Source organism: Crinia signifera, chromosome 6, assembly GCF_055691185.1.
Source record: "Crinia signifera chromosome 6, ASM5569118v1, whole genome shotgun sequence".
NCBI classification, from domain to species: Eukaryota; Metazoa; Chordata; class Amphibia; order Anura; family Myobatrachidae; genus Crinia; species Crinia signifera.
In genome coordinates, this window is record NC_139222.1 from 243,556,661 (window position 1) to 243,570,022 (window position 13,362).

Below are 13,362 nucleotides of genomic sequence, written 5' to 3' on the forward strand. Positions count from 1 at the left end.
GTTGATTTTTGTTCAGATAGAAGCATATGTGCTACACTTAACCCTCAGAGTGCCATTGTTGCTGTGAGCGATCCTCAAAACATCTGCTAAACATACCAGCATCACTCACAGCGACTGTTCTTCTAGTATAAATAAATTAAAATACGGCCAAGTAAATAAATTATGGTTTAGTTAGATATTGCACCCAAAAAAAGAACAGTTGCTGTGAGTGACGCTGCCATTTTGAACGATATTTTGAGGATCTCTCACAGGAACTTTGGCACCCAATGGGTTCATAAAAAGTGTTGCTTGGCAATTTTCACACCTATTTTGACAGATTCCCTTGCCAATCAAATGGTTAAATACCTTCCCCAGGGACCCAGGTCAGGCTGACTAGTAGGGAGGTGATGCCACGGCCACAGGGACCTTTATAAATGTGAATCTTGGCCGTGGCATTATAGTACTGACTAGTGGAGCCTGGTGCATGTTTAGAAAAGACAGGGGAACCCCTATGACATTTTTCCCCAATATTGTGGGGGTAAATAAATACAGGGAGATACTACGTCGTTTTCAATTGTGTTTTTAGAACTAGCACTGGCCCAAAGAGCAGCGCGTGTGCCCGAAAAAAGGGCGTGGCCTACAAAAGGGGCTCATGGGATGATCGTTGAATAGATGCTGTGCGCATGTTGGGAGGTATATGTCTAGTGTCTGTGTGTCACCAAAACACTGCCATCTGTTGGCAGCAAATTAAACTACATCTTTTTCTCTCTCGCACATTGCGAAGCATTTGCTTCGAGCGGGCTTACTAGTTATTATTATACTTATGTATAGTTCCTGAAATGTGGTCCTAATAAAATCTTCTACTCCGCAGCGAGAGAGACAAATGCAGACTCCAAAAGGTAGTCAGAACTGCGGAGAAGATAATCGGGACGGACCTTCCCTCTGTCCAGGACCTGTACCTGTCCAGAGCAAAAAAGAGGGCAACGAAGATAGTCAAAGACCAACAACATCCTGGCCATGGCTTGTTTAACCTGCTGCCATCAGGCAGACGCTACAGGGCTATTCCCACCGGGTACAGTAGAAGGTGTTCATGAGTTCGGGTTGACACATGAACTAATGAACACCTGTCTAGTTGCACCATAACCTTTTGCACATAATCTAACATGGTGTCCCCTCAGAATAACTTTCTATATGTACATGTTCCCCCACCTGTTTATATTGTTTATTGTATATACAGATGGAGCGTGGCCCATCTTTCGCCGGCGCTCGCCAGGTCCCTTGCACTGGCGAGCGCCGGCAATAGAGACTGGGATGCGTGTGCGTCTCACACGTATGTGCGTCCCAATTTCCCATCAGTGGGGGGGACAGGAACCCTGTCCGTCTCCGCTTCAGGGAGACGGACAGGGTTAGGGGGGGGGCAAGACGGCAGGGACCCGGGGTGACCGGCGGCGAGGCGGCGGGGACCCGGGGGAGCCCCATTGTAAGGGGAGGCGCGCGCACCTCGTGCGCGCGTGTCCCCTTACGGCAGCTGGCGGGGGATGGTGGCTGGCGAATCTTCCGCCATCCCCTGCAAAGATGGGCCACGCTCCATCTGTACTATATGGTGTATACTTGTTACCCACCTGGCTGCTGCACAGCAAACCGAAAACAAATTCCTAGTATACGCAAGTATACCTGGCCAATAAAGCTGATTCTGATCATGATATAAGTTCACACAAGTAAAACCAAGTACAGTATAACAGTTCATCGTTTTGCCAGCTACATTGTATAAACAATACAGTATCAGTGTGCACGTAATCAGTGGCATAACTATGGTGCCGCAGCCCCCCAGGGTGGCGGGGAGGCGCCGGGGTCTGCGGGCGCTATTGTTTCTCCGCCAGCTCCCCACTGCTTGTGGGTGCAGTGGGGAGCTGGCAGGGGGTACCTGTGGTCAGGGAGAGCCTAGAGGTCCCTGCGGCGCTGAGTATGACGATGCCCGGGTCCCTGCATTGAAGTGGAAATAACGCGCTATCTCCGCCGTGCGTCGGCGCGGGAAGCGCTTCTGACTGAAAACACTGGGCGCATGTTGATTGGTTGAGATTCAGCCAATCAGTGTGCTGCCAGTGTTTTAGTGTTTTCAAAGTTAGAAGCGCTTCCTGCACCGCCGGGCGGCGGAGATAGCGCGTGATTTCCACTTCACTGCAGGGACCCGGGCATCGTCATACTCAGCGCCGCAGGGACCTCCAGGCTCTCCCTGACCACAGGTACCCCCGCGCCGCACGGCCCCCCGCTGCCAGCTCCCGGGGGGTCTTTTCTTTTAACGGGGGGGCGGCAAAATTGTCCCGGCGGGGGGAGAAAAAGTTTTTGTTACGCCACTGCACATAATACCATGTAAGTGATTTAAATGAACAGTTGTCACAGATAGTCCCTGGAGCTCAACAAAAGACTAATCAAAGCAGATATTTCTTTACTTTTTGGTCATGTTGTCTGCTCCAGTCATCTAGTGGTGATTTCACAGAATGTCTACTGAAAAATGTTTTTAAATTATATTTGTGTAATGCTAAATGATGACACAACACATACTTGGAGGGCCAATATCCCTTTTTTAAAATGAAGGGAAATTAGGGCACACTTGTGGTTTGGCCAAATTAATCTTGTGATTTACCAATAACTTCAAGGTTCCCACAGACACTCTTATGTGGATTTTTGTTCAGATAGAAGGATATGAGCTACACTTAACCCTCAGAGTGCCATTGTTGCTGTGAGCGATCCTCAAAATATCTGCTAAAAATACCAGCATCGCTCACAGTGACTGTTCTTTTAGTATAAATAAATTAAAATATGGGCAAGTAAATAAATTAAGGTTTAGTTAAAAATTTAGTTAATTAGTTAAACCATTATAAATGTGTCCCTTGGCCATTGTAGTACTGACTAGTGGAACCTGGTGCATGTTTAGAGAAGACAGGGGAACCCCTATAAAAGTTTCCCCCAGTATTGTTGGGGTAAATAAATACAGGGAGACACTACATCCTTTTTAAATGTATTTTTAGAACTAGCATTAGCTGGAGCCTGATGCTAGTTATGTTTAGGAGGGGAACCCCAGGGCCGTCTTTCCCATTGGGCACGATGGGCAGTTGCCCAGGGGCCCTATGACCAAAGGGCCCACCCCAATGGGGAAGACGGCACTGGCTTTACACCCACTCCAGCCAGAGGTGGCAGCTCGGGCGGACCTGTCAGTCATCTGCCCGCTCTCCGTCATGCCCGGTGCATGCCGCTGTCCATGGTGCCGATCCCTGCCTGTAGCCTCCGCTGCCCGGCTCAGCCTCCTGCAGTGCGGACGCGCAACCCCCCCCCCCCCTCGTGAGCGCTCCGGCCAATCACAGAATCGCAGCCTCCAGGGTACTTGGGGGAAGTGGTGCTCCAGCTAGCTGCACCCGGGATATGGGAGGGCGTCCAGTGCTCCGGCTGCCTGACAAACAGGGTAGCGAAGGGGTGTCCTGTGCTCCGTCTGCCTGACAGCGGCTGGACAGTGTCCCGCTATTTGCCGGGTCGGCAGGACACTGAGACTGGCCGGATGCTGATTGGCTGAGAGAATTCAGCCAATCAGTGTCCAGTGGACACTGATTGGCTGAATTATCTCAGCCAATCAGCATCCGGACAGTCTTTTCAAAATCAGCAGTTCTTCCCGCCGACCTGGCAAATAGCGATAAAGCTCCCAGCCGCCGCTGCTCAGACCCCGCTGCCCATAGGCATGTTGAGAGGTTGTATGTGAGGTGGGCCATATGTGAGGGGGGGCCCACACTACTGTTTTGCTAAGGGGCCCCTGACAATGTTAAGACGGCCCTGAGGAACCCCACACATTGTTTTTATTGGGGGGTTTGTGTGTGTCTTTTTAACCCTTTATTTTAATTTTATACAAAGAAGCAGAGCATGCTTCATATTCAGCAGTGTTTGGCTGCAGGCAAACTCTGTAGCCAATCCCAAATCACTTTATCATCAGGAAACATGAGTTCTGAAAACACAGAAGCTTAGTAAATTGCCAGACTTTTTTTTTTAAACAAAAACAGACCAATTCATGATTGGAACTTACAGAATTGTAACTCAACAGAAAAAAGGGAGCTTAATAAATGTAACCCTGCATGAGAAGGTGTTGCATCATGTGAACTTACAGAAGAAGATGCTTTACTCCCTCCAATCCGGGTTCCGCCCTTTACATTCCACTGAAACTGCCCTGACCAAAGTCACTAACGATTTACTATCGGCTAAATCCAAAGGCCTCTTCTCTATCCTCATCCAGCTTGATCTGTCGGCAGCCTTTGACACTGTTGACCACCCTCTCCTGCTCAACACCCTCCGCTCCTTTGGCATCACTGGCACGGTCTTCTCCTGGTTCACCTCATACCTCTCCGATCGCTCCTTCTCCGTCTCCACTCTGAGCTCCTCCTCTCCTACTACCCCGCAGCCAGTCGGTGTTCCCCAAGGGTCAGTCCTTGGCCCTCTCCTCTTCTCCCTCTACACCACCTCTCTGGGCACCCTCATCAGCTCCTATGGTTTTCATTACCACCTTTATGCTGATGATACCCTAATCTATCTCTCCTCCCTCGACCTATCCCCATCACTCCTGTCCAAGGTCTCCGAATGCCTCACGGCCATCTCAGCCTGGATGACCCAACGCTTCCTGAAACTAAACATGGCTAAAACTGAACTTCTAATCTTCCATCCCCCGAACATCCCCTCTTCTCCCACTATCTCCATCAGCATTGGTGAAACCGAGATCACCTCCACCGACCAAACGCACTGCCTTGGTGTCATCATTGACTCCTCCCTCTCTTTCACCCCCACATTCGTGCTCTCTCACAGTCTTGCCGCTTTCACCTACGCAACATCTCACGCATCAGACCATTCCTCTCCACTGACGCGACCAAAATTCTCATTCACTCTCTTGTCATCTCCCGCCTTGACTACTGCAACATCCTTCTCTCTGGGCTACCTCTCACCCGCCTCGCACCTCTCCAAACCATTCTTAACGCTGCTGCTAGGCTCATCTTCCTCTCCCACTGCTCTACCTCCGCCTCCCCCCTCTGTCTATCTCTTCACTGGCTCCCCATTCCTTTCCGAGTTCTCTTTAAACTCCTCACCACCACCTACAAGGCTCTCTCCTCCTCCACCGCTCCTTACCTCTCTTCACTGATCTCTATCCACACTCCCTCCCGTCCTCTTCGCTCCATCGCTGACCGCCGACTGACCTCTCACCTAATCACCTCCTCCCACTCCCGTGTCCAAGACTTCTCTGGCGCTGCCCCCCTGCACTGGAACAACCTCCCGCCACCCATCAGGCTTTCTGATTCCCTTACCTCCTTCAAGCGCTCCCTCAAAACCCACTTTTTTCGACTAGCCTATCCCTCCTCCTAACCTCTTTTGATCCTCCTATCCTGCCTCCGTTCCCCTCCGTTCCTATTTATCCTATTGTATTTCGTTCGTCCACCCACCTATTTTTAGTATGTTAACTCTTATGAGTAGGGTCCTCCTGCCTCACGTACTCACCCTACCTCTTTACCTCACCTGTGCTCCTGTCCTGTTCTTCCCTCCCTCTACTTCATCTTCAGTCTCCTCGACAATTTTGACACCTACTTCAGAACTGATGCTGATTTTAGTTCTACCAGCTATACCCCTATTTATACTGTATTTTTCAACACACCCTGTACGTTACCTTGTAATTTGTTTTTTGTTTGCTATGTACGGCGCTGCGGACACTTTGCGGCGCCTTATAAATAAACGTACTACTACTATTCAAAGCAGTTTTATAACAACCACTGTCTGAATCTAAACACTAAGGGTGAGATTTAATAGGATGAGAGATTCAGAAAGTGAGAGATTTGGGAAGAAATCCCCATTTTATTTAAAGCGACAATCATTTACACCGCAATAACAGTGTGATTTTGCAGTGTAAATGATTGCCGCTTTAAAAAAACTGGAGATTTCTTCCCAGATCTCTCACTTTCTAAATCTCTCATCCTATTAAATCTCACCCTATGATTCAACTTCACACTGTGACTCACAGTGCTTATATTATTAATGTGGTAGCTCTAAACACAAACAAGTTTTAGGAATTTTTTTTTTTTTTTTTAAAGAAATGACAACTTTACAACTCCCAGTTTTACATTATTAATTTGGTGGCATGGCAAATACTGAGTGTTATTGTTTAACACAATGCATGGCCCTTCATTCATCTGTTCTCAAACTCCTTCTGTGATAAAAAATCTCCGCTGTGACCAATCAGAATTAATACCATCATATCGCTGGTTTCCAGTCCCTACCTGTATAATCCAGGTGCTACTAGTGCCACCAGCACCTGTACTCAGAAACCCAGGCTGGGGATCATGACCTGGGTGTCGGATGCCACTACTGTAAGTCCAAACCTATTTGCAAGGGTCCCTGTAGAAAACAGCTGTCAGGTTAGGCTCCACACCTCAGTTCTTGGTAACAGTCAATTCAGTGTTATAAGATCACATCTGGAGATCTCCAGTGATTCATCACACACATACAATTTTTTTTAATGTTTTTTGCACACTGATGCGACACAATGCACTTTTAATAACAGTGGCACACTGGTAATTTAAGAAAATGGTGTGCACCAAAAAATTCTGCAGATTACACAGCACAAAAAAAGGATTAACGTTGTATTAACAGTTCTGGGCTGCAGTGCTGTTGAGAGGTCTACTGGGCCCGGGTCAACTTTTGGGGGCGTGGCCTAATCATAAAAGATGGTGCTGTGAGCTTCACAGCTGTTGTCAATAGCAAGGCTCAGCAGTAGCCTCGATGGAGCCCTGTGTGAGCTGTGCTGATTGACAAGGTTAAAGCTCATGCTGCTGCCTGTTAAGGAGAAAGGGGGAAGGCATGGTGAAACCATGCCCATGCTGGACCCCTCCATCAGGCACAGGCCTGGCTTATTAGTTGCAGAGGTAAGAGGGCCCTGCTGCAAGCTTACAATCTATAGGGACATAGGAGGGAAACACAAGGACAGGCACCAGTAATAGCATAGCTTGTAGATCCAGAAGGGAAGCTATATAATACATAAGTGTCTCAGAGGGTTATGCATATGAAATGTAAATATGATAGGCTTGCCTGAAGATGTGAGTTTTCAGGGAACGCTTGAATGTCTGGAGGCTAGTGGAGAGTCTTATTGTGCGTGGAAGGGCATTCCATAGGATGGGAGCAGCCCGATGAAAGTCCTGTAATAGTGAATGGGAGCTGGTGATCCGTGCAGAAGAGAGACACAGATCTTGTGCAGAGCAGAGTGGTCGAGTTGGGAGATATTTTGAGATAAGTACAGAGATATAAGCTGGTGCAGTATGGTTAATAGCTTTATATGCTAGTAGAAGGGTTTTATATTGAATACGGTAAAACACAGGTAACCAATGGATGGACTGGCAGAGCGGATCAGCAGATGATGAGAGTCTTGCTAGGAAGATCCGCCTAGCAGCAGCATTTCAATCTGTGTTGCCTGCTATTTTGTGCTTCTTGCGGTGGTGCCACTCAGGGTAACTGTAATATACATAAAGAAATGTTAGCACAAAAGATTATGCGAGAAAGTTGTTACGCTGGTTGAGTGCACGCTGAAAAAATGTTTATTGAGTCTTATATTTACTGTTTTACTTGTATTGATTGAGTCAATAAAATTTAACTTTTAATTAACATACTTCTAAAAAGTATCCCTTTGATTCCTTTATTTATATAGGAACAAATGGGGAATGAGTCGTTCTAGGTGAAATAAAGAGTTAAAATCACATACATTTAAACATGGTGCTCATACAAAGAATGAGAAAGAGTGAAGAATAGATTTTTTTTTAAAAGATGTCAGAGCCCGTTGTCTGCTGCACTGTATTTGATTCTGCTATTCGGAGTATTCACTGGGTCTGTTTATTCATATGTATACACTGTTGCCTTTAATTGGCTTGCAGTCCAGTGTTTCTCCTTTTGATGTATTTCACATGAGGATATATGCTGGTTATTAATGTTGCCAGTTTGTTTCTATTTGGTTGGCTCTTGGCTCAGTATGTTCCTCCTTTAGAGGGAGGAGTGTATGTAGGATATGTTTTTTATTTCAAGTTCTCTCAGTGCTTGGGGTTATATTTAAATGATCAGGGGAGGGAGGGTGACATTGGCATGTGTGCACAGTTTTACACATATATATTGTATTCTTGTTGTGTATTAGACCTCTAATACTTGCACGTTTGATAGTAGTATTCGTGCAGGGATTTTTTTGAGAAATCTCGAGAGTTTCAATTTCTGTGTGTAGTTTTTATTTGTACTGTGTCACATTTAAACTATTATTTTGTGCGTATTTATTTCATGCGCTGATCTTTTGCTTGGCCCACTGCTGATGGTGTTATGCACTTGCCTGGCAATTTATTTTATGATTGCTCAGTCAGTCTGTCACTTGGTGCCTTTATTTTGCTTATGTCACGATTTCAATGATTCTGGTTCTGTTTGCCACTTTTTATTATCCCGGGGGATCCCCTGCCTGGACCGGCAATCGGAGCTCCGTTATAATCTCCTATTTAGGAGTATTACAGTAGCAAATTAATTACCATATATTCTCTGTGACTTGCAGATAGTAATGTATAAGGCTGGATATTTTCCCATTTCTGTGGGTTTATAAGTGGCTTCCCCAATTAATTGGGTAGTATTGGGATCAACATACTAGGGTACGTACCCATACTAGGATACTTGGGTACGCTACCAAGGCAGAGCTGTCTCCGTATTGTAAAACAAATCCTGGTCCATCGGGGGGGGGGGTTCTGGGTACTCAGAAACCCCCCACCCCCCACCCCCCCCCTGCGTGCGCCACTGCCTATATTCCCAAGTAATTAACTGGTCTAAAAATCTTCTTTTCTATTGCTGTTAATCAGATCAGGAATCCACCTAAGCATTGCCTAAGTCACTTTTTCTATAAGCTAATTATATAAAATTTCAAATTCACTAGTAGTACAATTGTACAAATAATATACCTCAAAGAACAGCAAAACAAGCAATATAGAAGAACATTGTCAGCTTAACAAAACTTTATGGAAATCATAATTTCAATTGTGTTTTAGTTTAATCTTTACAGAACCCATATAATGCAAAACTTAATTTTCTAAAGGCATTTTTAAATTGCTTATTTTTCATTGTATAAATTAGTGGGTTCAGAACCGGGATCAATATGATGTACAGAAGAGAGAAAATTTTGTCCTGCATCGGTAAATAAGTTGATATGGGTCTAACATGTAAAGTAAGAGAGGTTCCATAAAATATAATAACAGAGAAGAGGTGTGAGGCACAGGTGAAAAAAGCTTTACGTCTCCCATCTGCAGATCGAATATTCAGAATCGCCATTATGATAAACACATAAGAAGACGAGGTAAGTGCGAAAGCACTCAATCCCACAATTGCCCCTAAAACATATGTTGCAATCTCAACATGCATGGTGTCAGTGCAGGAAAGCCTCAACAAAGGAGATATGTCGCAGAAAAAATGGTTAACTTGGTGGGATGAACAAAAGGACAAGTTTGCTATAAATACAGTATGTAAAACTGGTTCCAATGCAGCTGCAATCCACACAGTCACTAAAAATAGGGCACACTGCCTTACGGTCATGAGTAAGGTGTAGTGAAGTGGGTGACAGATAGCCACATAACGATCATAAGCCATGACGGCAAGAAGAAAGAATTCAGCACAAGTAAAATAAATAAATAAATAAAGTTGAGTCATACACCATTGGAAGGTTATAATCTTATGTTGAGTGATAAGCATGGACAGAAGCTTTGGGAGAATATTTGAAGTAGACAAAATATCCAATATCGATAGGTTTCCCAGGAAGATATACATAGGGGTGTGCAAGTGAGAATCCAAAGTAATACAAGTGAAAACAGCTATATTCCCTAACATAATATTAAGATAAATTATCAAAAACATTATGAAAATGACATTCTGATTTTGGGAAATCTCAGAAAAACACTCAATTGTGAATTCTACCACCTTGAAATTTAAAGTCATATTTAAAATATCCATGACAAAAAAGGCAGTAAGGTTATAACTCTTTCTACTGATTTTAATTCTTATAACTATTTCAAAGTTTTGTTGCCAGAACATTAGAATTAAACTTTAAACTCTTTTGAAAATGAAAAAAACTAAAAAATCTGAAGATGTTTAAATCAAGGTAGAACTAACTGTGTCTTAATTGCACTTTTATGAGCAGTGGATTACTAGTGGATTTGTTTAAAAATATAGCTTTAGCTGAATCGGTATACAGTACATTTCAAATGGGCCACACATTAACCATCATCTCAGTAATGTGTTATAACAACACATTGGCCAGGGTGCAAAAGAAGCCAATTTTAATGGCCAGGAAAAAGATGATTGAAGGCAGAGATTAGAATATCTGACTTTCTAGTGGATCTCGGCCAATGTAATAGCTGGCGTCTTTGACTCCAAATTGGATGTGACTTGACTATATTACTATATTTTTAGAGAAAGTGTCCTATTCTTTAAGACCAACTGGAATGTGTTCTATTGTATAACAGTTCTAGGTCAGAAAATAATGGGGGCCGAGTTACAAAGTCACACACAAAACAGCTTTATAAAGTCGTACATAAATAGATGTTTATTTTAATTCACTTACAAGTTCAAAATCGTAGCACATTTGTAACAAATAAACATTAATTTATTACAAATAATTCTAACCATAAAATTTTAAAATGTACTGTGTTCTGTCAAAATAGGTAATGTACTGCACATATAATTTCTGGCAAAGAACAAATTCTTGAAGAACAAGAAAAAGAGAGAATGTCACTTTGTGATGCACCAAAGAGAAAGGAGGAAATTAAAATATAACCTTTAATTATTATATCCTAAGAACTTTAGCGAAATTTTAAAAAAGACACAATACAAACATGTAATATAAACATAAAAAAGGATAAAGATATCCCTCAGTCCATGGGGTTCCACTTACTACTATTATTACAATAAATTTTTATTTTTCACAATATTTGTGTTTTGTGCACTTTTTATCTGTAAGTCAATCTGGTTACTCCAAATATTACCAGTCAGTTGTAATTCGGTGCATGGACTTATTAGCGGTAACACTGGGTATGCCCAATAACTTCTGAAAACAACCGTCTAAATATAACATGTGGGGATAGCCATCAATTCATGGATCCGCATATCATTTTCCTTCTATATTAGTCTACATATAATTTCTGCACTTTTCCCTTTTCCATGCATCTTATGCATATCGAAACATACACACAAGCAGTTTCTGCTGATTAAAATGTTATGCAGAATGCCTATATTACTGTATGTATATAATTCTATATTATGTATATAATTATGAATGTATATAATTGTGACCGTATCTACATAAAACATGCGCTGCTACCGTGTTTTCCAGACAGCCCATTGTGAATAAGATGCATTTGAGGGGGGGAAAGTACAAAAATTACATTTACAGTACAGGAGCTATTTGTACAGAAATAAGTATATTTTGCATTTTCAGGTTTAAAAATAATTTTACAAATGTTTATCTGCTGCAAGTATGCTTGGATATGATTTTCAATATTGCCGAATACAACTCACCCCCCCCCCTCCAAAAAAAAACCAAAAAGGCTCAAGTGATGTTTGACTATATAGAGCAGACATTTCCAACCACGGTCCTCAAGGCACACCAACAGTGCAGGTTTTAGTGATATCCAGGCTTCAGCACAGATGGTTTAATCAGAATCCCTCAGATACTAATTAAGTCACCTGTGCTCAAGCCTGGATATCTACAAAACCTGCACTGTTGGTGTGCCTTGAGGACCGTGGTTGGGAATGCCTGATATAACTCCCCTCCCATAACATGGTATGTTGAATATTGGCAAAACATCTAGATCCAACATTTTACTGCCAGCTCTTCGGAGCTATAAATCTTAGACTTTTAATGAATTCAGATGCTTTTGCATTGGCCGACTTTTTTGGCAAAAAAATCATATTTTTCATAAAATCAGTACATCCTGAACGGCACGAGACACTTATTTGTAATAAAGTATGACCTGGCTTTTAAATAAGTGCTATGAGTTGTAATAAACAAGCACTGCACAAAGGAGCTAAAAGTGTGTACACACGGTTAGATTTGGCTTCCGATGTTCCCGATATAGGGCCAAAAATCGCATGCAAATCGCATGCTTTTTAGGGCTTGTGAGCCTGATGCGCTGCCGATACGCGCTCCCGTGTGAGCCAGATCGGCAGCCAGATAGAGAGGGCAGACAACACTATATAGTGCAGATCTGCACTATATAGTGTCAATTGTGCCCCTCTGGCATGCCGTGAGATGCGAGTCCCAATGCGATCTGATCGCATCGGGACTCGCATCTCACAGCAGCATCGGTCGTGTGTACACACCTTTAGGACAAAAGTGAAGTCATGGAATGCCACATGTGACCTGGATCCACTTGGTCCTTATGAATACTTTAATACTTTTAATAATACATACTGAAACATGTAAGAGATTACAGAGGTTAAATGGCAAATAACATACTTGTAAATGTGAGGGGTCAATTTTCTACTCAATAATAATGTGTCAGATGACAATTTGTTGCAGCTTCTTTGATACAAATATAGTTTGCATTATCTTTCAATAAAGAAATAAGGAAATGTATGTTAATATAGGCTATAAATGACTTTTCCCTACAATAACTAGATTTAATTACAGTACATTCATTTGTATGTACATATCTTACTGTGCACATTTCTTGGTATGTTCTCTTTTAGAATAGATTTCAATAAAAAAAAAAATTGTCAACCCACACAATTTTTTTTAATTTTCAGTATGTTTATGCACAGAAACCTGTGCTGCCGTTGCCTTTCTTGTATGCAATTTATTAAAACTGTTTTTATGGGTCACCGCTGAGGGCATTTTAGGACTGTGTTAGTAAATAACCCCTACTGTGAGATACACGCAGTATACTTGCTGTAGGAACTGATGACATTACCGGTTTGTGAAGAAAATAAAATGTTTTTTATTATTATTTTAAATTTAAATGTAGCTTCAAATGTTTAATAGTGTCTGTGAAAGTCAAATATCAATGATAATTTATCAGAAAATATTAGATTCAGAAATACTGTAACTACCCAAAAATTGGCCAAAATAATGAAAATCTTATCATCAGTGAAACTTACTTGATTTGGTGAAAACAATTCCAGCCAGTCTGTACAAACCTTAGTTAGTAAACTCTACAATCACATTCTGTTGCTGCAAACTATACAAGGCTCTACTGTATATGAGTTTTGTACTGTATTTAAAGGCTGCCATGAACCGTGTTCTATAGGGACCATAATGATGCAACATATTTCTGAAAACAAATCTAACACCAGAAATAGCAACAA

At 42.6% G+C, this 13,362-nt stretch overlaps 1 protein-coding gene across 1 annotated transcript; it reads right to left on the bottom strand.

Moving 5' to 3' along the window:
- Positions 1-9,057: 9,057 nt before the first annotated feature.
- LOC146009754 (olfactory receptor 5AR1-like) lies at positions 9,058-9,996 on the bottom strand. Its single transcript, XM_083150215.1, has one exon. The coding sequence runs from the start codon at positions 9,994-9,996 to the stop codon at positions 9,058-9,060; it is 939 nt and encodes a 312-aa protein (XP_083006341.1).
- Positions 9,997-13,362: the final 3,366 nt, after the last annotated feature.

Bases quoted from the DNA above. Each gene is read 5' to 3' on its own strand.
- LOC146009754 (XM_083150215.1), bottom strand. From the start codon at position 9,996: ATGACTTTAAATTTCAAGGTGGTAGAATTCACAATTGAGTGTTTTTCT.